This window comes from Paroedura picta, chromosome 6, assembly GCF_049243985.1.
Source record: "Paroedura picta isolate Pp20150507F chromosome 6, Ppicta_v3.0, whole genome shotgun sequence".
Lineage (NCBI taxonomy): Eukaryota > Metazoa > Chordata > Lepidosauria > Squamata > Gekkonidae > Paroedura > Paroedura picta.
The window spans coordinates 19,229,739-19,254,334 of NC_135374.1; the positions used below are offsets into that span (position 1 = coordinate 19,229,739).

General features: G+C 46.2%; 2 protein-coding genes across 6 annotated transcripts in view; one reads left to right on the forward strand and one right to left on the reverse strand.

Moving 5' to 3' along the window:
• ELMOD1 (ELMO domain containing 1) overlaps positions 1-8,044 on the forward strand; it is a 59,240-nt gene extending 51,196 nt beyond the window's left edge. For all 4 annotated transcript variants that reach the window (XM_077341581.1, XM_077341582.1, XM_077341579.1 and 1 more), the window contains 2 exons: positions 500-633; positions 6,291-8,044. In XM_077341581.1, the coding sequence (XP_077197696.1) occupies positions 500-633; positions 6,291-6,463 (307 nt within the window). In that variant the 3' untranslated portion in view covers positions 6,464-8,044. The remainder of the gene's footprint in view (positions 1-499; positions 634-6,290) is intronic.
• Positions 8,045-18,039: 9,995 nt separating this feature from the next.
• SLN (sarcolipin) lies at positions 18,040-24,060 on the reverse strand. Of its 2 annotated transcripts, none has more exons than XM_077341583.1 (2): positions 23,921-24,060; positions 18,040-18,673 (listed from the first exon to the last, which is right to left on the reverse strand). In XM_077341583.1, exon 2 carries the CDS (start codon positions 18,574-18,576, stop codon positions 18,481-18,483), a length of 96 nt encoding a protein of 31 aa, XP_077197698.1. In that variant the 5' UTR covers positions 18,577-18,673; positions 23,921-24,060; the 3' UTR covers positions 18,040-18,480. The 2 variants fall into 2 exon arrangements, with proteins under 2 accessions (XP_077197698.1, XP_077197699.1); XM_077341584.1 differs by having other exon boundaries at positions 23,933-24,035.
• Between the last annotated feature and the right edge of the window lie 536 nt (positions 24,061-24,596).

Consider the following 24,596-nt stretch of genomic DNA (forward strand, 5'->3'; position numbering starts at 1 on the left):
GTGCTACAGGCCTGGCACTTCCACACACAGCGGCTCAGTGGGAGAGCCTCTGCTTTGGATGCAAACAGTCCCAGGTTCAAACCCTCACTTCTCCAGTTTTAAAAGTGATCCAAAAGACCTCTGCAGGAGAACGTGGAGAGCTGCTTCCAGCCTGTGTAGGCAATTCTGACTTTGATGTACCAAGAATCTGATTCAGCATAAGGCAGCTTCCCGTATTCATGTATAGTGAACATTTTTGATGCACTCAAGTTGGTGCTGGTTTCCTTGCCTCAGGTCCTGCATCCATCTCATCAGCATACCTCATCCACCGTGAAGGGCTTTAAAAAAGTATAAAACAACTGATTGCTCAGCCATACTCCTGTACTGTTATGATCTACTAGTTCCTGGTTTCCATTTTTAAAAAAGAAAATGAAAGTCTCTAGCATTTGGGGGGGGGCTGTGAAGCCTAGAAACGTGCCTTTTCGAGAAAATGTGAATCTCCGCTCCATGTCCCTTGCAGCTACTCCTTTGCCATCGTTGGCATCAACATCACGGACCTCGCGTACAACCTGCTTGTGAGTGGCGCTCTGAAAACCCACTTCTACAACATTGCTCCGGAAGCTCCAACGTTAACCCATTTCCAGCAGACTTTCTGTAAGTGTGTGCAGAACCACACATGTGAAATTCCATTATTGCACTGCATACGTCAGCCTTTCTCAACTTTTTAACCATTGAGAACCCCCTGAAATATTCTTCGGGCTTCGAGAAACCTCGGAAGGGGCACAATCGTGCAGATTATGGTTGGGAAACATGGCTGTGTACATGCCCATCTTAGGTCCCTCCCCTTCCCACCCCCTCCAGGCCCATCACTGGCCATTTGGGGAGGGGACAGGTGGACGTGACCATAGATGGTCATATCACCCAATAAATGCTTAACAAATTTAAAACATGTATAAAAAATTAACACCCACCCATACAGGAAACCCTTCAAAGGCCATCAAGAAACCTCAGGGTTTCCCAAACCGATAGTTGAGAAAGCCTGGCTTATGTTCTTAAAATTGTTGCGGATGACCAGTTGTACTAACCAGAGCGGTTGTTCCATTGTTTGGTCCCAACTTTGAGTTAAATTTTGGGTTTTGCCAAGGGTGAGGACTAATATATTTCAAAAATATATAGATGTATCTGTTTAGTGGGTCAGTTAATAGTACCATACAAAATCCTTGGCTACTCAAAGAACATCAGTACCTGGTAGTCGACATGAAGTGGTCCCAGAACATCACAAAAAGCAAAATAAAATAGTATCGAGAGTTTATCAGATTTACCTTTTACCTGTGCCTTCTGAATGTGATCAGAACCTTTACAAATCAGGTAGCTTTCTTGGTCATAGAATCACATAGAGTTGGAAGGGGTCACACAGGCCATCTAGACCAACCCCACAATCAATGCAGGATCAGCCTAAAGCAGGGGTAGTCAAACTGCAGCCCTCCAGATGTCCATGGACTACAATTCCCAGGAGCCCCTGCTGGCAGGGGCTCCTGGGAATTGTAGTCCATGGACATCTGGAGGGCCGCAGTTTGACTACCCCTGGCCTAAAGCATCCATGAGAAGGATCTGTCCAGCTGCTACTTGAAGACTGCCAGTGAGGGGAGCTCACCGCCTCCTTAGGCAGCCAATTCCACTGCTGAACTATTCTCAAAGACTCTCCAACTCTCAAGTCTCTCAAACTCTTATATTGTGAAAAAATTGTTGGTCTCTAATGCACTACTGGACTCCGGTCTGCCTCTTCATAACTATTTAATCAGACAATGAGGCCTTGGACCACTGGTTTGTTGCTTGCTAGTACCACATCATCCAGCAGGTGGTGATGTTCCGTTTGCACAACCATCCAACCAGCTCTGCTCATGCACCCATTCTGTTTTGCGCCAGGTTGTGCTGTGTCTAGCTGTCGGTGACCACGCACCTGGCTAGACTGGAAAGCTCTTTATACCAAAGGAACAAAACGCAACAGGAGAAAAAGATCAATTATTAATTGCCAGGGCTTTTAGAAAATGTTTTTATATTCCAGCGCAAGATATATCCCTGTGTATGTCATCTGTCCATCTTCTTCATTCTTGAAACATACTTGTGAGGTAGGCCATTCAAAGCTTCAGATCAGAATCTGAGACTGGAGGGCAGACGGCTGCTTTGGGATACTCCTGAAGAGCAAGGATGAGAAACCAGGGCTCATGGGGCCAAAGCTCAGTGACTGAACAGATGCTTTGCAAACCCAAGGTCTCTGGAGGCCTGGAATTAAAGGGCATTGGGTAACTAAAAACTGGTTGTTGGAGAACCAAGAGCAGATGACTTACAAGAGGTTCATGTGACTCAGCCAAGTTGTCTGCTGACATCACAGCAGCATCATGTGGGAAGGCTTTGGGGGGCACAGGGCTGAAAAAGGGGTCTGAAAAGCATGAGGAATATTGACTGGGATAATCACACCTTGTAGAAAGGAAGGGGGGCCACATTTCTGTGGTAGAACACTAGTTTTGTATACGGAAGGTCTTGGGTTCCATCCCCAGCATCTCCAGTAGAAAGGATCACGTAGCAGACAATGTGCAAAACATAAGATCCTGGAGAATCATTGCCTAAATGGTCTGACTCGCAGAAGGCAAGATTTTGGGTTCAGTTTGTAAAATATATGGTAGTTTACGTTGTGTTTGAATCTGGGATTGGCAGGTAGAGCCACTGTCTACAGCAGAGTTTCCCAACCACAGTATTGAGGTAACATAGGATCCTGCAAAAGCCCCTCAATGGTACGGTGGCATGGGATTTTTCAAAATGGTAGCTGGAAAAAGCCTTCCCACCCTGGAGGGGGTGTGAAGGAGAGGGGCCCCAGCCATTTAAACTTTTGCCGCTCAAGGCTCCCCTCTCATTGGGAGGCGTGGCCAGCTGGCATCACTTCTTGGTGCCTTGAAGCACGAGAAATATTTCATCAGTATCTCCCTGGTCAAAAGGTTGAATAAGGCTGATCTAGAGGGATGCCCAGAAGGGCTCTGTACCCAGATATCTTTTGTATTTGTTCAGGAGCTGCCTGCCAAACTCCCCAGTCATCTTTTAAAGTCTCCCACTCCACAACTTCAGAAAGTGGCAAATAGCTTTATAGATGCTGCTGCTGATGGGCACACTGTGTGTAATTTCTTCATTAGATTTTCTTCCCATCCTAGAGGCCTCAGAGGCAAGCATGGAGTTCTTAATGGAGGGTGTCACCCCTCCACACAATGTCCAGGCTGAGACAGGGGGCTAGTTCATGTGCCTTCATTTCACACCCTAGGGCCCAGTTTTCCCTTTAGTACTTTATGTACTTTGGCAGTGCTTTGGAGAACGGATTTGGGTCTCTGCTTGCAGCCTTGACAATTTTGCCGCCACAAACTAGGTCAAGGGCTGCATCTCCTTCATAGCTGTCCTCCCTCGCAGATTTTGACAAGGTAACAGCTTTTGAAATGGGACTTAATCATCATTGTATGTTTTGATCTTCTGGGACTTGTCAGTCAGACTCCTAGCCCCACCCAATTTGTGATTTTCAGAAAGGTTGTTAAGAACTGGTGTAGCGTTGTGGTTAGAGTGTCAGACTGAGATCTGGGAGATCTCGGTTCAAATCTCCACTCTGCTGTGGAAGCTGGCTGAAGACCTTGGGCCAGTCACATTCTTTCAGCCTAGCCTACCTAATAGGGTTACTGTGAAGATTTTTAAAAAGGAGATGCGAACGGTGCAAGGATCTTTGGGGAGAAAGGCAGGGTATGAAGGAAGTAAATAAGTAAATCAAAAAGGAAGGTTTAGTTTTATCCACACACACAATTATTTTTCTATTAATTTAGATGTGTTTACATGTTGTATTCCTTGCAGAATAGAATCATATTACAGTAGCACCTTTAAGACCAACAAAGATTTATTCGGGGCGTGAGCTTTCAAGTGCAAGCACTTGAAAGCTCACGCACTGAATAAATCTTTGCTGGTCTTAAAAGTGCTACTTCAGACCAACACGGCTACCCATTTGAATCTATTCCTTGCAAGTGTTTCATAGAATCATAGAGTTGGATGGGATCTCCAGGGTCATCTAGTCCAACCCACTGCAGAATGCAGGAAACTCACAACTACCTTCCCTCCCACAGTGTTCCCAGTTCCATGCAAAATGATGCTCCCAACCCCCACCCTCCAAAAAGCCCCAGAATCTCTGGCCAGTCTGGCCTGGAGGAAATTGGTTTCCCGACCCCAAAGTGCCAATCGGCATTTCCATGGGCCTGCAAGAAAGGGCCGCAAGAGCCAAGCACCGACTCCAACCCTCCTGCCCACCCTCCCACTCACCATCGGCCTCAGTTCACATGTTTGCCCATGGGTAGCTCTGGATCAGATATCATTAAACGTGATGCTATTTAATCTGTTATCTGGTTTCTAAAGAGCTATTTGAGAGCGGGGGTAGTGCACTTACTGGTGAAGAGAGAGAACTATGAGTTGGAAGATTTTGCCACTGTCGTGAACTTCCTGTGGAATTTGAGGGAAGCCACTTTGTCTCAGATCTCAGCCTGCTCCCTCCCTGTATGGGTATAAACGTTACACACATCCTCTCAAATCAGTTGGTCAGAAAATACAAGCCCATTCTCCTGGTGCCCTGTCATCACAGGTAAAGAATGAAGAAAAATTAGACTCTATCCAAGCAATGTTCCAGTGAACCAAAAAGAGGAGAAAGGGCCAGGTAATAGTTGCCTATCACTTCGCTCACCCCCCTTTTTTTCCCTTTTATTTATTTAATTTGGGGGGGGGGGGGATTTGCTTCCAGAGAGTTGTCCATCTCCTCAGCTGTGGATTGGCTTCCCTCAGATAATCCCCTGAAAACACACACAAAGCTGCCTTCGAGTCTGTCAAGTGTTGTCTAGTCCAGGGGTCTCTACCGTGTTGCCTGTGGGTACTACCTGTCCTGGTGCCCAGATAGGCTGGTGGGGCTCTTCCCAATAAGGTTTCTGATTGAGAAGTGGAGATCTGATTGGCTGTGTAGATTTTTTTTTTTAGTGTCTCTTTGGCAACAGCTGTCACTATAGCACAAGGAACATGGCTATGGGACTGAAGGTCAGCTGCAGCGGCCATTTTGTCCCCGGTTCCAGTTCCTGTGGCAGCCATCTTGTGGCTCTGCCTGCCACTTCGGGACAAAATTCCAAAGATGCCCACAGGCTCAAAAAGTTCAGGGACCTCGATCTACTCAGACTGGCAGGGGTTCTTCAGAGTCTTAGGCCGGACTTCCATACCCCCTGCTCTTAGAACCTTTTGCACCAAAGTGCCAGGAATTGAAAAAGGGACCATCTGCATGGCAAGCAGATGCTCTGTCGCTGAGCCATGTCACCTCCTAGCCCAATCTTCCTATTTTCAGACACCAAGCCCAATCCTTTTTGTTTACTCAGACATTTAATTTAATTGCTCTTCTCATTTCCCCATGGGCACTGGTTTTGTAATATCTTAACTGCGTCTGACTGGTTTTGTGACTTTGGTTTTTATGCTGCAACATAGATCTTATTTTAAACCAGGTATTTTATCGGTCGTATTAATTGTTAGTTTTTATATATGCTCTGCACCGCCCCAGGAACCTGATAGTTGAGGATGCAGAATATGACTCCTTAAAACACATACAGGTCTGCCATACAGAATACTGGGCCAATGTATGTCAAGAAATGTATATGCTTGAAATATACGATACAGTTGCTAAGAAATTGTATTACCCCAGCCAGTTGGCCAACATTCTTCTGTTTTACTTGGAGACACAGATAAGATCCAGCTTGGTCCAGTAGTCAAGAGTAGCAACCTCTAATCTGGAGAGCCGAGTTTGATTCCCCGCTCCTCCTCCACGTGCAGCCAGCTTGGTGACCTTGAGCTCGTCACAGCCCTGATAGTGCTGTTCTGATTGAGCAGTCCTGTCAGAGCTCTCTCAACCCCACGTATCTCACAGGATGTCTATTGTGGGAGGAGGAAAGGGAAGGTGATTGTAAACCACGTCTTTGGGCAGTGAAAAGCAAGGTTATAAAAACCAACCTTTCTTCACTATTGCCTGGATTTCCATACATATCCTGTCAGTTCACTGGCATCTTGTTTCATGGTGTGTTTTAAACAAGAGATAGCCATAGCAAGACGCCAATATGAATAATAATGAACCTTACTTTGCAGTAAAATTTTCCACAATTTGGACCGTAGAAATTGGGATCACAAGGGTCACTGAATCTGCCGATGGCAGGAGGGGCATTCATTTGCTGGTGCTCTTACCGTGTTGTGCGCTTTCCATCCCCCGACAGGCTACCTGATGCACGAGTTCCACAAGTTCTGGATCGACGAGGACCCTCTGGACATCATGGAGTTCAATCGCGTGCGGGAGAAGTTCCACAAGCGCGTCCTCAAACAGCTGCAGAATCCAGACATGGCCCTGTGCCCTCACTTTGCTGCCTCAGAAAGCTTGATCAACCTGTAGCCGTCAACTGGGTCGGGTTTGGAAACACTGCCTCATTCACCTGTTAGGCCACCATCCTAGAGAATAAAATCACTCATGTACGGAATGACCATAGCGATTGTATGCATGCCTCTTGGTGCAGTACTTCATCTCTTTCGTCCTCTTTCCGGCATCTCCTCACACACGGCTCCTTTGGAGGGGGTGGAGGGGCTTGTCATGAAAACGGAGCGCTCATATTGCGGCATTTTGCAGTGTTCGACATTCTGAAGTCGGTGTCCCATATGGAGAAGTGTTTTCTATTTTTTTAAGTCTCTTTTCCTTCTCCCTTCCCGATCGCCCCCTCCACAACTCCGCATTTAATTAACGGATTGTAGTTCTCTAGCTGTGAGATTTTTTTTTTTTTTTTGGTTTTTTAATGCGTGGAATAATTCAGTTGGAAAAAACGTGTATCGTGGAAGCCTTTTAACTTAATTTTGTTTTATGATAAGTAAGGATATGTTAAAGATGGTCATGGTCCAGGCAAAGTTGAGCACTTTTGGATCCCACTGATTTTGTTTTTAAATAACCTCATGCTTAAATCTTCCCCACTTAAAAATGAACGGGATATAAAAGGGTTTAACTTTGGATGCATCGTGCCCTGTGTTTGTACATTATTTAAAACAGTGTATGTAACTTGAGCCTCGTGCAGGCAAAATAAATGACAAGGAAAGGCATTTTTCCCCCCACCCTGTGCATGCGCCATGGGAAACAATGAAGTTTATGATACAAATGGTGGGATAATTTTTAATGTATAGATTCTCTAATGAGGCAACAGTGATCGTGCGGAAAGATGAAATCGGGAGTGAATTTTGAAGGCATGCACTATGTTGACTGCAAAGATCAGAAAATGTGCATATAGGTAGGCAAGGAAAGGAAGGTTTTCTCTTTTTTCCAGAAATTCATCTTCCAATAGCACCACCATATTCATACATTTGTGGCTAAGTTGAATTGTGCCGCTTTGACAATGCTGGGTTAGCATCCTGTGTTTTCACATGTCCTGAGTGCAACACAGATGGATCGTGACTGTGTTCGATTGCCTCTAGAGAGGAACAAATAAATATCTGCGTTCTCAGTTCTGACGTATTGGCCTCGGACTTTATGTCGTCAACATCAGTTTCTGATTGAGGGGCTATGAGGAATAAATGGACTAAAAGGCAGGAAGGAAAAATAAATAGCTCATCATTAAAACAAACCTAGGGCAAAGCATGGTCTTATTTTTTAAATAAACACACCCACACTCAATCCGTGTGGAAGTCGTCTTGCATAAGCAGGCCTGTCGAAATGAATGGAAGGTGTGCGGGATCGTAACTAGGCTAATTCCCTCCATGTTTTGACCGGGCTTGTTCTTGAGTCGAACGTCTTGGACTGTGCCCGACGCTTCTGACACGACGTGTAGACTTTCCAAATAGTATTTACCATGGCATTTCATACCCATGGTATTTTTTTTACCTTCGGAAGTTTAGTATTCTAGGTAGTCTTGAAGTTGCTTGCATAGCAAGATTGAATTTGAGGTATTGCCTAATTATTTGTGGATTATATAAATAAATTACTTCACTCTAAGAAGTCACCGTGTGCGTTTCATTTCTAAAGTCGCTTGGCTGTATGTTGACTGCTTATGTGCTTTCAAGAAAAGGGTTGTGAAGCAGCATCTTTCAGCAGTGTTTCTTCTAAGGTGCAGCAGATTAATCGGGATCCACCCACTGTCTTGCTTTCATTTCAGTTTTTGTTTGGGATGGTTTTAAAAAGACGTGGGAGGCTGTCGGGTTATTATTGCATCTGAATTTAGTTGGCTCATAAGAAGATCTTTAAAAACATTGTGGTAACAAGGGGGGGACACAATCACACACCCTGGGTCAGAGAGCCAAATCAAACAGTCTGAGAAATCCATGTTTGGAAATCCCAGTGGGTTTTTAAAAATATCTTTTTAATAATTGAGGTAACTTGGAGCCCGATTTGGATTGGGAGATTGGAAGAGATGCCTTAACTTCACAATTTCCTCAGTCAGTGGTCATCATGTGCCACTGGTTATCTCACTGGGGGTGCTTAACATGGGCATCTGTTGCAGGGGCCTGTCTATGGTGGGTGCCCCCTCCTAGGAGCTCTCTGGGCTTGTGGTTTGGGCCTCTGTTGGCCTCTTAATCCTCATGAACTGTAACTCCATGCCTGAAAGTGGCTGTATCGGAAAAGATTCTGGCCATGGGGGCAGACCTGATCCATGAGGGAATCGCTTTAGGACAGCTTGAATCCCGTGCGTTCATTTCTGATCTCGAGACATAGGCTCTGTCACTTGTTTTGTGCCTGCGAACAGCGTCCCTATAGAATGCTTTTTGTGGGTGACCCACTTTTCGATCGTGCATAACAATAACATACACGTTCTGAGAAAGCAGTCACTTCCCGAACCAATAAAGGGGCATGCCAGTGTGAGTCTGCTGCTGAAGAAAACTTCAAAGCTGCCTCCCGGAGCACCCGTTTTATCCAATTTCTTTTGGGGCTGTAAGCCAAAGGAGAATTTGATAATTGGATACAGGATGCAGCCTCCTCTGGAGCTCAGCTTTCATATATTTGTAAACACAAAACTAAGAATTGTGAATGGCTTTTATTAAAATGTATGTCTCATAAGTTTATGCTTAGAAGTGTTAGAGTTGGTTGAAATTTCCTGTTCAGAATGCACACAGCAGGTGTCTTTGTGGGCACCGATAGAATTCTGACATAGTTTGAGGGGCACGGCCACAAAATGGCTGCCGCATGAGGTGGAGCCAGACATAAAATGGCTGCTGCACCTTACTTTCAATCACACAGTGAAGGTCCTTGTTCTACGGTGCTGGCTGCTGCCAAAACAATGCTGTATGAGCAATCAAATTTGAACGGGCCAGTCAGAAGCATTGCTGGTCAAAAGCCTCACCTGGCCCTACCTACCAGGAAAGGTGTTGAGGACCCCTGATACACAGCAATACATTTAGGTCTCATAACAAAAGCAATGGATAAACCAGACTCAAGAAGGGTATAAGCAATGCAGTTGTGGGTACTGTTAAGGTTTGCCATGGAGGCAGAAAGCACTGGTGATTCTCTTCTGAAAATCCAGGCTGCACACTCAAACACGCAACACACATATACACATCACAGCCTCGGTTTCCCTAGCAGAAAGTTGGCTACAAAACCATCAGATACAAATCCATTTATGGCTTACTCTATAAACCTGTCCCACTTCTTTGTTTCCACAAGTTGCCTTCTGCCTAATATATCCCAAGAATGTAATTTTGAAACTGGATTTGGGTCAGCATGTTTGGGGGGAGGGAGTAGAATAATGAGACAGAAGCTTTGAATGTCTCTTACAGCTGATAAAGTAGCTTGAATCAGGGGAGGGTGGTGTCTTCAAAACTATCCTGGCTCTGAATTATTCAATACCCCTCAATCCCCTAGACCAAGCCGTCTCAACCAGGGTTTCATGATGGCCCTGGAAGGGTTTCCCGAATGAGCGGGAGTTAAATCAATTTTCAATATGTTAAAAAATTGGTTCATTTATCAGGTGACATGACCATATATGGTCCTGTTGACCCACCCACCCCTTCCCAAAATGGCCAATGATGAGCCTGGAGGGGGTGGGAGGGGGAGGGACCTAAGATGGGCATGTCCACAGCTCTGCTTCCCAACCACATTCTGCATGATTCTGCCACTTCTGGGGTTTCTCGAAGCCTGAAGAGTTTCATGGGTTTCTCAATGGTAAAAAAAGGCTGTTCTATATCCAGGTGGCCAAACTGGCTCTCCAGATGTCGACTACAATTATTTATCTTATTATTTCAATTTATATCCTCCCACTCTCCATGGACTTGTGGCAGGTCACATAAAATCCCCAATAAAACCAATCCGAAACCCCTTAATAGCATAAAACACAAGAACTGGCATAATCCCTATTCCTCCCCTGTCTGCAATCAACCCTCACAGGAAGGGAGTTTGCAAGATGGCATTGCATTGTCCAGAGCAGGGGTAGTCAAACTGCGGCCCTCCAGATGTCCATGGACTACATTTCCCGTGAGTCCCTGCCAGCATTTGCTCATGGGAATTGTAGTCCATGGTCATCTGGAGGGCCACAGTTTGACTACCCCTGGTCCAGAGGAAGGGCCCCACTTGTTCTTGATCCCAGCCTCAACCAAACACCTGGCAAAAGAGCTCCATTTTGCAGGCCCTGCGGAACTGGGACAGCTCCATCGGGGCTTTCACATCTTCCTGGAGCTCATTCCACCAAGTTGGGACCAGGGCCGAAAAAGTCTTAGTCTGAGTCGAGGTCAGGCATTCCATGAGCCCCTGCAAATGTAGATTTACGCTAATTCTCCTCGAATATATCATTTGTGGTGCTAAGCAAGCAAGCTGGGCATGCCTATCATTAAAATGAATTTTATAGTGTTTGTTTTATAGGAACATGCAAAGCTAGCTCTTATAGAATCGGACCATTGGTCTCCCCAGCTGAACATAGTCTGCTCCAACTAGCAGTGTCTCTCAGGCAGAGAAAGATCAGGTGATCATTATGCATGTGGGGCAATGTACCATTTAGAATCATAGAAGAGAATCATAGAATGGGCAGGGGCCATCTAGTACAGCCCCCTGTCCAATGCAGGAAAAGGCTAAAGCATCCATGATAAGTATCTGTCCAGCCGCTGCTTAGCAAAGGGGAGCTCACCACCTCCTTAGGCAGCCAATTCCAATTTCTTAATTCTGCCCACCAACTAAAATCACTGCAAGTAGAAATTACGGGCAAAAGGTTTTTACTAGCCTTTGCCTGGTCTGCTGGCTTTCTGTTTGTGGGTCATTTCTAATGTGGAAGAGCAAAAACACGATTTCTACATCTTTACTTGGAGGTCTGATGTAGTCTGGGCCGTTCTGCCACTGCAGCAGTCAGTATGACAGAAAGTGTGGTATAGTGGTTAGATTGCCAGATCTTTGAGATACCCAAGTTCCAAAATCCCCTCAGCCCGGGGAGCTTGCTGGATGACCTTGGACCGGTCACATGCTCTTAGCCTAACATCCTTCACAGGATTGCCCAATTCAAACAAGACAGAGACCATAGAGATTGTGCCGAAGCGCACAACCCTGAACTGCAGAGGGCCCATGCTATCCTTTAAAAACTTCATGCATTTTGCTTCATTCTCCCCCCCCCCAATGGGGACCCAAAGCAGTTTCCATCCTTTTCCTCAGTTTGATCTTCACAACAGCTCTGTGAGGTGAATTAGGCTGAGAGAGAAAGGCTGGGGCTAAACCACTCGGCAAGCTCCCACAGCAAAGAGAATTCAGGCCTGGGTCTCCCAAGGTCCTCGTCTGACACCCTTCCTGCTACACCGCACAGGCTGCCTTGTAACACAGAGAGCAATCTGGTGGCTTCGATCAGAGTCCTAACAGCCCTCATGAGCAGCAGTCGCTGGGCAGGTAAGAACAGCAAGGTGCCAGGCCGAGAAGGACAGTGACGGCCTGAGTTAACTCTCACTTGGCTTCCTGCTTCCCCCATCCAGCCATGTTCTCCAGGCCGGATGTTTCTAAACGAGGAGCATGAATTCAATGTCAAGCCAGTTCCCATATGAGAAGTAACTCTGTGCCTTGAAGCAGCTCCCAGGAAGGCCTGTGCTGCTCAGACGATGAATTCATTTCAACATGCAGGAAGAACCAAGGTGACAGGTACAACACCCCGAGGGGGCAGTGCAGGAAAGCGACAGCGCTCCCGAGGAAGGTCGCTGTTAGCTGAACTGCAAAACAAGCCAAGACTCAAACCTCATGACTCTGTCTTGCTCTTCTAGAGCAAATGTGTGTGTTCCTAACAGAATAGGCAACGGCTGCTAAAGAAGGCAGATTTATCACCACCTCTATCAGCGCCATGTTGTGGTTAAGAGCGGTGGATTCTAATCTGGAGAACTGGGTTTGATTCCCTGCTCCTCCACATGCGGCCAGCTGGGTGGCCTTGGGCCAGTCACAGTCCTGATAGTTGTGCTCGCAGAGCAGTTCTCTCAGAGCTCTCTCAGCCTCACCTACCTCACAGAGGTAAAAAAAAGAGCAGGGGTAGTCAACCTGTGGTCCTCCAGATGTCCATGAACTACAATTCCCATGAGCTCATGGGAACTGTAGTCCATGGACATCTGGAGGACTACAGGTTGACTACCCCTGATCTATAGAGTACACCCTCCAAAGCTTCCATGACCTCTGCAGTCTGGAGATGAGCTGTCATGCCAAGGGATCCCCGGGCACCAATCCAAGCATGATTTGAGCATGTTCTCAGTGGATTTCCAAGTCTTTTTTTTTTTTTTTTTTTTTTTTTGCTTTCTGTCATGGTCTTTCCTTGGGGCCTAGAGGCCCAGTGTGGTTTGGTACGATGGGGAATCATTCTGCACCCAAACAATAACCCACCATAACCTATGCTGTACCCAAACACAACCCCTGTCTCCTCTCTATGCTCTGCACTCCCGACTCCCAAGTTCTTCTGCAGGTTTGCTCGAACTGGGCATCTTTCTAGCTTTCCATAGGAGCCTTAGTCTTTATTACAGTGCATCGCTGGTGTTGTTGCTGTTGATACCATGATCCTTTAATGCGCTTCCAGTGGATCAGTTGCCAGAAAGATGCTCAGTCCTTTGATGGCTCTTTGCAGCTTTCAGCAATGAATGTGTACCCTGGACAGAGCTCGGTTGGGGGAAGAGGGGGAGAGAAATGAGAAACCGAAGGAACAAATGCCAAAAAACATACTGTGGGAAACAGTCAGAAGTCTGTAGCTCACAGACATAACTGGAGAGGCTAGCGAGGCTCCTTTTAAGGAAGTGTGAAGAGTCCTGGATATTTGGGCAGGCCCAGATGCTTTGATAGGCTCGGGTTTCAAGCAACATACCTTTGAATTTCCCATTTTAAGTGCAGTTAAAATAGGCAGGTCCATCAGGCCAGAGAGAAAGGAAAACAGGATACATGATCCCTCGGAATAAACATTACATGCAGCTTTTGACGTAGGTGTTTTGATTGCTTTTCACTGTAAATAGGCATATTTAGAATTGCCACTGGTTGTCTTCCAAAAGTGGTTTTGCTTGCTGAAGGCCACTGGAAAGACTGAATATGCACAATAGCCAGTGGAAGGCTCCAATTGGAAGACCTCCGTTCAAATTCTTATAAGGCTCACTGGGTGACTTTGAGCAAGTCACGATCTTTTGGCCTAACCTACCTCACAGGGTTGTTGTGATCCAATGGTTCTGCCTCGAGCTCTTGAAAATAAGAGCAGAATGCCGATCTCATCCATGAACTATTCCAAAAACTATGGGATGATTGCCTCAATTACATAACCATTTCTCTGGACTTCATATCCCACAGACCCAATTTCATAATGCGGTCAGGGTAGGCCAAGGCTTCTTAACTTCTTATCAAGCAGGGTAGAAAAACCAACTCTTCTTCTTTTTCTCCTGCGCCCCCCCCCCCCCGATATACAAGTGAGAGTGATGTATTTAGATTTGATTTCCATACTACTAGTGACATGAATGTTTGGAGGAGAATAGATGACGTGGCTGCTGTTTCTTAATGTGATTTGCTTAATATGTGTGGGAGAAACTTTGCAGGCCTACAGGTTCAAAGCTGTGATTCCTCCACATGTTCTCCGGAACCACTAATTCTCGGGAAGCCTCCATCCCACAGGGAAGCCTACATCCCACGGGTCCTTGCAAAGTATCAGCACTTGCGCAAAGATGCTCACTGGGGTGCCAGACGTTCAGCTGTCCTTGGAGGTTATCCATGTGACGGGCCTGAGGAACAATTCCGTTCCTGCATTCAGCATACGTTTGTTTTGCTCCGGCCTGGGCATGCTGACTTCTGTGGCCCCGGTTAAGAGTCTGCTCTAGGCGAGGTCATTAACACTTGGACAGCAACCCTTTTCAAGCAACCCTTCGGCTTGGAAACACGGAATCAACAGCTGCATCTTTTGACCCCAGGGCGAGAACTGACTGGTTTGAACATCGGCACTAAACGGCCTCGGAAGGCAGACCGGTCTGGCTGCCCCCCCCCCCACCTCGAGCCTGCAAGCTAAGCTAAGGATAAGCCCCAGGCAGGCAAAGCAGCTGACCCATCTCAGCTGTGTAAGTGAGGAGTGATTTAGTGACCCTTGGAGGACACGGCATGCGTGCCAGCGTTTGTCAGACTTCAGCTCTTATTCGTCGCTCCGGATGGGTAAAACCAAGTGATGCCTAGCGAAGTCTTCCTGACCTTTCCTTATTTAACTAAAAAAACAAAATCGCACTCCGTTGCCTTTTGGGGACTGCCCGGTTGTCCTCTCGTCTTATGGCTTTCGCTCTTGGTTTAAAGGCATTTGACATTTTCGTTGTTCGTGCTCGGCCCAAAACCGAAATAATTTAATTTGTGCTGAGTTGAGGGTAGCGAAAGGCACGACATGCGGATAGGGAGTGTGTGTGTGTTTGGGGGGGGGGGGGGGGAGATCTCCCAGGGGAGAATGAGAGGGTCATTCAGGGACTCCACTGCAGTTACTGTGAAACCTGCTCTTTGTCCCGTCAAAGCTGATGGGGAGGGAAGGAAAAGGTTCCTTCCTCATCTCTCATTCCACTGCTTCTTCACTCCACTCCCCCAATCTCCCACCCACCAAGGGGGAGGGGGTTGAGCAGAAAAAACAGACTTGAAAAGGCTGGAGATCCTCTTGATAGAAGGGACTATGATTCAATGGAAGAACCTCACCTTTGCATGCAGAAAACCCCAGGTTAAATCCCCAGCATCTCCAGTAAAAATAAAATAATAAAAAGAAGGTGGCCTTGGGTAAAGGACCACCAGCTGGGACCCTGGAGAGCTGCTGCCAGTCTGAGCAGGCAACCCCAACCCTGACGGACCAATGGTGAGACTCAATAGAAGAAATGTTCGTGTGCTTTTAAAGCCAGACTCCACCTACTGCTATTCATGCACCTGGCGATCGTCTGTTCAAGGCTGCAGCTCCCGCCCCACTCAGTGTTAAAAATCTTGGAGCAAAAAAAGGGCTTGCAGCTTTGCATTGTGGGTAATGTGGTCCTTGGAGGAATGTGCCAAACAGCTGTGTTCCATTTTCCACCTCTCCTATTCACTTACGGGCTTTAGATCAATAAGGAAAAGAACGTGAAAAAGAATGATGAAGTATTTCTTCATCAGCTGAAGAGAAGGAGGGAGGAAATCTGAAACCTCCTTATGGGCTCTGAAACAGTTTCACATAGTGGCCAGCCCCCTAAGTGCCATCAGGAGGTCCACGAGCATGGCCAGAACTCCAGAAGCTCTCACTTTTGCCCCCAAAGGACCAGGAATTCAGAGTATCACTGCCTTAGGCATAGTATTCCATGTATACTAAGTTCTCCTTCAACATCCTTGCTGCAAAGGATGCTTTTGTATAGATCGGGCTTTCTCAACCAGGGTTTCATGAAACCCTGGTGTTTTGTTATGGCCCTGGGGTTTCGTGACAGTCCTGGAACGGTTCCCTGAATGGGTGGAAGTTAATTAATTTTTAATATATTTTTAAAAAATTAAACATTTATCAGGTGATATGACCACATATGGTCATATCAACCCACCCAGCCCTCCCAAAATGGCCAATGATGGGCCTGGAGGGGGTGGGTAAAGGAAGGGCCCCAGGTGGGTATGCACACAGCTATGCTTCCCAACCATATTCTTCACAAAAACTCCACTTCTGAGGTTTCTCAAAGTCTTTAAAATGTTTCAAGGGTTAAAAAATTGAGGAAGGCTGTTATAGGTATTTCCCTGTGTCCAGAGGGATAACTTTTCTCCATATTAGCTCTACCTGGCAGCCTATCTGCTCCATCCTGGCTGCCTTGGATCTACTTTTAAGACCAACAAAGATTTATTCCAGGTGTGAGCTTTCGAGTGCAAGCACTCTTCCTCGGACTGTCATGATGGAAGTTCATAGTCTGAGGAAGAGTGCTTGTACTCAAGAGCTCATGCCTGGAATAAATCTTTGTTGGTCTTAAAGGTGCCACGGGACTCTGATTTTGTAGTGCTGCTTCAGACCAACCAACCCGGCTACCCACTTGAATCTGGATCTACTTTGATATGCTCACCTGAGAATCCACTTCTTTTTTGGAAGCTCTGCTTTGGTGTGCTCCACCATCAGTCTGTTCAATATGCACATCTGCCAAGTCATGTGACAGGAACTACGCACGTGTTTTCTTTTGATATATGCAAACTGGACACTGGATTTTTCAAGGAATATGTTTGAACATGCCATCGTTGTGCCTGCATGCTTTTTCCTTTTTCATACAACATGATCCTGTATATCGGGAGGATTGCAAGCTGTGTATGCCCCCCATTGTGCATGGGCTTCCAATGCACACTGCTGTAAACTCTATGACACATCTTAAAGTACAGGAAGAAAATAAAGAACGTAGCATCATTCATGCAGGTGGATCTGCATGGTCAGAAATATAATGTATCTATGGAGTCCCAGGTCATGGACACAGCCCACCAAGCATCCTACCACTTAAGCCAGGCCTGGCAAGTAGTGCCCTATCTATCAACACCCGACCTGGCCTTTGTGATCCATGCAATGGTCATCTCCAGATTAGACTACTACAACTCATTCTATGGAGGGCTACCCTTGTATCTGATACCCTTGTATCTGGTCCAAAAGGCCAACTGCTCACCAGTGCCGAGTAGAGAGAGCATATTCAGTCTGTGCTCGCCCAGCTGCATTGGCTTCCAGTTGAGGACAGAATCAGGTTCAAGGTACTGGTACTTACCTTCAAGGGCTTAAATAGCCTGGGATCTTTGTACCTGCAAGACCGCCTTCACCCCGTGCAGACTACATCCAGAATGCTCCTATGCTGTTTTAATGATGTTTTACTAATAGCAATGAATTTTAATTATTTAAATTAATGTGTATTATTGACTATGTATTGTATTATTGGAAATGACTGATAATGTTTTAATGTACCTTCATGATATAAAGTGCCCAGTGCTCTTGGGAAGGTTGGTATAGAAACCCAATCTGTTCCACTTAATATTTCTGGTAAGGGCTTGGAGGAGGAGCTGGTCTCATGGCTTAAGTGACACTCAGCGCTTAACACCCACTCAGGGTGGCTGTCCTGCCCTGAGTGCCTCCTCCTCTGACCAGCTTTCTTGTCTGTCCAGTGGCCAGCCAATCGCCTTCTGTCCCCCACCCCTGACCACCTTGTCTTCCTTCTACTTTCCTCTGAGGCTTGGAGGCTGCAGATCCCTGCTCAGTGAGAGCTGCCCCTGTCAGTGAGTTCCCTAACAGCTGCCTGTAGCCTTTCCAAGGCTTGGGGGGAGGGGGACCATCCACAGAGTTCTTCCACCCCCAATCTTGTGTCCATTGTATTCCTTAATGCATCAGGCTTGGCCCCTAGTAAGTAAATAAATTCAGTGGGAATCATTAACCCCCTTTGCTAAGAATAGAACTGATGCTCCACAGAAACCCACAAAAGCCACTTTTCCTCTGATGGTTCTGTTAGTCCCTGCCAAGCAAGCTTCGAGAAATGCAATCCTGTCTGTCATACAAATCTCTTGTTTTTTATGGTCGCGGCCTTCATGGGGCGAATAAGAAACGCTTCATATTTTTTTCTTTATTAAAATGGCAGTGACAGCAAAGGAAAGAAAAGTTTTCCACATTTCTTTCGACCGCGGAGAGATCTGACTACAGAAAGCCAATTCAACAATGCACAGTGTTGTTGGAAACCAAAGAGGCATTCTGGGGAAATTAGAGTTGGTGTTTGTAGCAGATATCCTGGTTCCAAGTCAGGGACATGCGCTGATTAGGCAACACCATGCTTCGTAGATACATTATTGCAGAATAATTCACATCCTCCCAAATCCATCGGACTATTTAGATGAGTGGATCCAAGAGGTACTTTAGAGTAAAAAAAAAAAAATCATCACGTTACAGATTTTGCACACCAAGCGTAAGACATGAGGCACCCACAGGAGCAGCAGACTTCACATCCTTTTCCAAATTCCCATCCCCCAGTGATGCCATTGGATGGGTGAGTCCCTCAGTCCTGGTAAGACTTCACCAGAAGCCACATGAGGAGCACTGTGATCAGCACAATCATAAAGTTGAGGAAGAGCTCTTGTGTGGAGCGATCCATGGTCAGGAATGGACAGCAGAAGGACAGAGGCTGGTTGCTGGGAGACGAAGAGGAGTCTCTTGTTTCAGGTTCCCCTTGAGGTCAATCTTGTCTTCCCCTAAAGAAAAAGAAAAATCCCAACAAAACTAGAGTGTGGGAAGACTGGAAACCTGCCCTGTCACGCTGTTTATACCACTATAAGTAAATGTTATTCCTATTGCTGTTAGTCTATGCAGGGGGTATATAAAGGCGGGAAGTATCTTTGACGGCTTATCACCTTCTTCAGTTTCTACAGTGCAAAAGAGGTATGTTCTCTGTGTCATTCCCATCCAGAAATATATTTCTCACTCCCGGGAACTCCGTTTGGATCTGCAATTATTTTTCTTTAAAAAGGGGGGAAGGAGGGTACAAAATCATGACTTGGGAAAGGTGTGTGTCATAGGAACCTTCAGGAAAATAAATATAATGGTTAAAACGATGGTATTTATTTATTTGTTGTTCTTCAAGGAGAACTTTCCCCCAGGCATGTTGTGGTGTTCCTTTGTAGCTATTTTGAAGAAGAGAAGAAGAAGAAGAGTCGGTTCTTATATGCCGCTTTTCTCTACCCAAAGGAGTCTCAAAGCGGCTTACAGTCATATTCCCTTTCCTCTCCCCACAACATACACCCTTGAGGTAGGGGAGGTTGAGAGAGCCCTGATATTACTGAAGAAGAAGAGTTGGTTCTTATATGCCGCTTTTCTCTACCCAAAGAGGTCTCAAAGCGGCTTACAGTCACCTTCCCTTTCCTCTCCCCACAACAGACACCCTGCAAGGCAGGTGAGGCTGAGAGAACCCTGATATTACTGCTCAGTCAGAACAGTTTTCTCAGTGCCATGGCGAGCCCAAGCTCACCCAGCTGGTTGCATGTGGGGGAGCACAAATTCAAACCCAGCTCGCCAGATTAGAAGTCTGCCCTCCTAACCCCTCCACCAAGCTGGCTCTCGGCAGTGTGAGTTTAACGTGCTTTACAATTGAGTCTCGCAATGACATTTGATCTGGTTTAATCTAATCTTTGCAGCAGCATGGAAGTGTGAGAGAAGCTGGCCTCTCAGAAAGAGGGTTCCCACATGGCCTGGGAGGACTCCATGTCCTCAGTTTAACTGCAGGTGTGTGGGCAGGAGGAATCCCATGGCTTTCACAGGACAGGTGTCACTTGGCAGCAGTAACACTCCAGGCAGGCAACCAAATGGACCAGACAGATGGTGAGTCTATAACTCATGCCAGCCTCACAACTCTCTGGGGTCTGGGGAGGGGGGAGTGCTGGCCTGCAAAGCAGCCGTGTCATCGGGCTATCCTGTGTGGTAAATGTGAGGAATGAAGGGATATTTCTCCATTGTCCAAGGCTGTCACAACAATGTAAGGTTCCTAACAAGTGGTAGCATTGACTTTGTTTCTCAAAGGTAACGTAAGTGAGCCCCCAAATCAGCTTGTGTTAGAGTTGCTAGGTTCCCCCTGGATACCAGTGTGGGATGGGGATGGGTAGGGTGGCCTTGGAGATTTGGGCAGGGAGGTATAGTGGAGTCCACCCTCCAAAGCAGGGGTAGTCAAACTGCGGCCCTCCAGAGGTCCATGGACTACAATTCCCAGAAGCCCCCTGCCAGCGGATGCTGGCAGGGGGCTCCTGGGAATTGTAGTCCATGGACATCTGGAGGGCCGCAGTTTGACTACCCCTGCTCCAAAGCATTCATTTTCTCCAAGATAACTGATCTCTGTAGACTGGAGATGAGCTATAAGGCAAGGGGATCCCCAGGTCCCACCTGAAGGTTGGCATCTCTGGCTTGTGTAAATGGATGTAGACCCCCCAGTATGGTAGCCAGCCACTATAAAAACCACACACACTTATCCAGTAGCTCTAACTGCCTGATAAGTCAGTAAGTACAATGTGGCAATCATCCTATTCCCTCAACCAAGGAGAACTGGAGAGAGGGGAGCTTTAGTATGTTTATTCCATGCCACCATACCGCAATGTTAAGACTCCGATCATTACCAGATATGGTCCTGGACACTGGCCAGGGGCCTGAGTAACCTGAAGACATCAGCTGCATCTGATATGCCACAAAAAAAGTTCTGAGATGAAACGCAGCATGGAATATATGTTCAGATTAATGGCTACCCAAGTGCCAAGCAATAAATTCTAGAGATGCTGATGGGGGAGGTGGGTGGGGCTTGTGAAGAGATTTTCTAAGATGGCTACCTGGCTGCGGCCTGGTGTAGTGTGGCTCAAAGTCGCTGGATTTGAGTCCAGTAGCTCTTTAGAGACCAGTTTTCAGGGTAAAAACTTTCGAGCTCCCTTTCGTCAGGTAACCTGAGGAAGAGAGCTTTGACTCTTGAACGTTTATAGCCCAAACATCTTGGTGGCCTTTAAGGAGCTACCAGAATCAAATGTAGCTGTTCTGCTGCAGAAAAACATGGCTACCCCTCTGAAACTATCAAATAAAGTAGAGTGATAGGCTGGCTTTGCTCGTGTGGCTTCCAAATAGGACACACCTGAATAGGATCCCCATTCTGCCCAGGTCCTTGGGTGACCTTGGGCCTGTCACATACCCTCAGCCAAACCTGCCTCAGAGGATGAAGAGAGAACTGAGGATAGGAGAACAGTGCGGTGAGCTGCTTGGTGTCTCCACAGTGAAGAGCATAGAGGATAAATATCTTTTAAAATAAATCAAAACTGTCAATCAAGTACTCTGCATTTGTGGAGGTGACCATGAGCTAGTCATCTATGAAGGTTAAGAATTTTTTTCATCTAACAGTATTTGTTCAACAACATGGGAGCTGCTTAGAAAAGATGGGGAAGAGGTCAGGGACAGAGTCTGTACAGAGTTTCAGTGGTTGCTGTGTTGGCCTGCAGTAGACCAACTAGATTAGAGTCCATGAACACCAGAAAGATTTGGGGCGAGGGGGTATAAGTTTTTGAGAATCAAAGTTCCTGTCATCAGATGTTTGAAGTGTTCAGCACCTGGCACCGTCCCTTAAGGATCTCAGGTATCAGGACAGGGGAAGAAGAGTCCGTGGAGCTCTACAACTAGTAAGATATTTCTAGACCAGGCTGACCAATGGTTATGCCCTGTAGAAGACAACTCCCACCATCCTATAACCCACTGCCATATTAAATGCTGGCCTCTTTCCAAGTTATCTTTGCCAGACAAAAACTGGAGTATCTCTTTCTTACCCTCTTTCCCTACTAGCAGAGTAATTGATACCAGCAAAGGAGCAAAATCTTGGAACTGCATAGATGTTCAGAACTGAGAACTTGGACTGGGGCATGGGTTGGCCACCAAAGTGCATCAACAGAGTGCCAACTTATCACCTGACACCTGTAAGCTCGCCCTGCCCCAAGTGCTGATACAGGCTTTTTAAAAGGTTCAATCTGTCAGTCAGCTCAAAGGCTAATATGTGACAGTAAATTCCTTTTCATTTTTTGGGGGGTGTCATTGCTCTTATTAAGCACATTTCTTAAAGAGACTTGCCCATTTTAGGAGCTTTGTCCAAGCTTTTTAGAAATCTCATACTGAGACAGCAAACATCTGATACACATGAAGAATTTTAATCAGAGCCGACTGGCTTGCATGAAATTCCATGCCCTAATTCATATAGGTCAGAGAGTACGCGGCTAATTATTGCAACAATGGCACCTCTGTGTTTTCATTTGGGAAGAACCCTAGAAAGACAGAAGGCTTAAAAGAATTGTTCCTTCTTTCTTTCTTCCTTTTCCCCATACATAACATTGTTCTGACCATGTGTGATTCAATAGTTCACTAGTTCCAAGTTTAGAAACACATCAAATGAGCTCCCTTGGGTTATTTTAGTTGTCTGCTTGTCGTGGAATTCAAAAACCTGCATATATTCAATATCATACCTTTAAATCTTGCTAAGAATTTCGACCCCTGTCACGGAAATCTCGTTCTCCAATGATCATCATCAAAGTCTACAACCGTTTCCCTTGCAGAACTTTACAACAATTGGCACAAACTACTGTTTACCAGATTCCGGTTGCATTTTCTGTTTTTCTGAGGCTATTTTGGGCCATGCATATTTCCCACTGAAATCTTCAACAGTGTGCTTGTGCTTATTTGAGAAGGCAGCAATCTCTGGGGTTTTCTGCAATCCCCAGGTGCTGCAGTTCCCTATGGGCTGTGCTACTATTTTGAAAATAGCAGCAAATAACTTCATTGAACAGACCTCTGGCAATCTGATTTTGAGCAGCAAATAACTTCATTGAACAGACCTCTGGCAATCTGATTTTTCATGCCTCCAATTAATTCTGCCGGTCCCCCAGGTAAGGGCCTGAATACATGAGCTCTAAGTAAGCCGCAGACAAAGTAATTGATAGCCAACCCTAGCCATCTTTAACATAAATACATTTTATTGAGACGAATTGGACTGACTTCCAACAGTATGCACACTGCAGCTTTGCCGTACTGATGTTAATAGCGTTACTATACTTGTCGTGATAACAGCACATGGTAATTCAATCCAGTAGCACAGTTTTAACAATAGTATTTGTTCAGTCCCAACTTTAACAAGAACAGGCGTGTAAAGTCTGCTTTTTCTCAGTGGTCCAAACACTTCTATATACATTGTTTTACTTATTCTTACCAACAATCCTGCAATGTATGCAACCGCATGGTTGTCCTTCTTCCTCTTATCTCCCAAGTAACATCAAGAATGAGCTGGGATTTGATTCAAGCACTTCCTAGGAAGCCTGCACACAAAAGCTTATACCCAGAATTAAACTTTGGGGTCTTAAAGGTGCTACTGGACTCAAAACTGCTCAACAACCATGACTGTTACCCAAAGAGGACCGATATGGTGTTATGAATGCTGCGTTGCTTCCAGATCAAGGAGCAGTGTGTCCAGATCTAATAGCCATGGATTCGATAAACAGCCCTGATCCAGCTGCTCCCTCCAGCCTCAGTCCCTGGTCTGTAAAATGGGAACAACAGCGACCCGCCTGAGAAAGTTACAGAGGGTAAGGCCATTGAAATGAAGCACGTGGTCCAATAAAGCTGGCTATAGCTAAAGCAGGAAAGCCACGGCGAGACTGACATATGTACACTGTAGGCATCTACTCGTGCTCAGGATAGCAGCCTCAAGGCGTTCTAGAAGCAATTAGTAATCGTGTGATATCAAAAAAGCAGGGGAAAGCCAACACTGTGCATTGTTAGTGCTAGAAGAATCTAACTGGAAACTTTCTCCATAAGTGTGTTAGGTTAGAAAGACATAATTTTGCACAGCTACACGTTAGGTCTTCTTTCTCCCTCTCGGGAGGCTTAAGTGAGCATCCGGCCATCCTCAAAAGAGGAAGACCTGGGCATACGAAACACACCTCGTGCTCTACCTGAACAGGTTTGCTGGGGCACAGGGCTTCCGGCTGTGGTACCCAAGACTTCCTCAGCTTCTCCTCATCCCCCCGCAGCCGTCTGGCTTCCCAGATTCCTTGGCTGGGGCTAAAGTACTCGGAGCGGGGGAGGGAGGGGAGCTTTGGCAACAAAAGCAGTGACGTGGCCTGCTGCATATTTAACAGGGGCTAAGCCTAGGAGCAGAATTCGGGGCATTCTATTTATGCCTGGGGGAGGATGGGGAGGGGAGCCAGGGTACACGTGCTACCCACATTACTTTGGGATTCCTTCCTCCAGAACCTTGCAAGAATGCCCAGGGATTCTTGTCAGAGCAAGGTCTTTCTGGATGATTTCAGTTCTGCTCCAGAACAGAGGCTCATCCCAAAAGGAGAATTGGTCTGCAATGGCTTGGAACAGACTGCATTTTTCAGAATCAAGTCGAGGCTCGTCTCAGCCTTTGCGGATTCTGGATTGTGCCGGGCTTACTTGACAAACGCAGCCACCTGTCGCTGCCTCACGGCCTTATTATAGTTGCCTCCTTGGCTTCTCGTGTTCCTAAATGTTTAATCCAGGAGAGAATAACAGGGGCTGGGGAATAGCCTTTGTACAGAGATGTTAAAGTTGGAGGCCTCGATTCTGAATTAGGCTAATGACTACACTGTC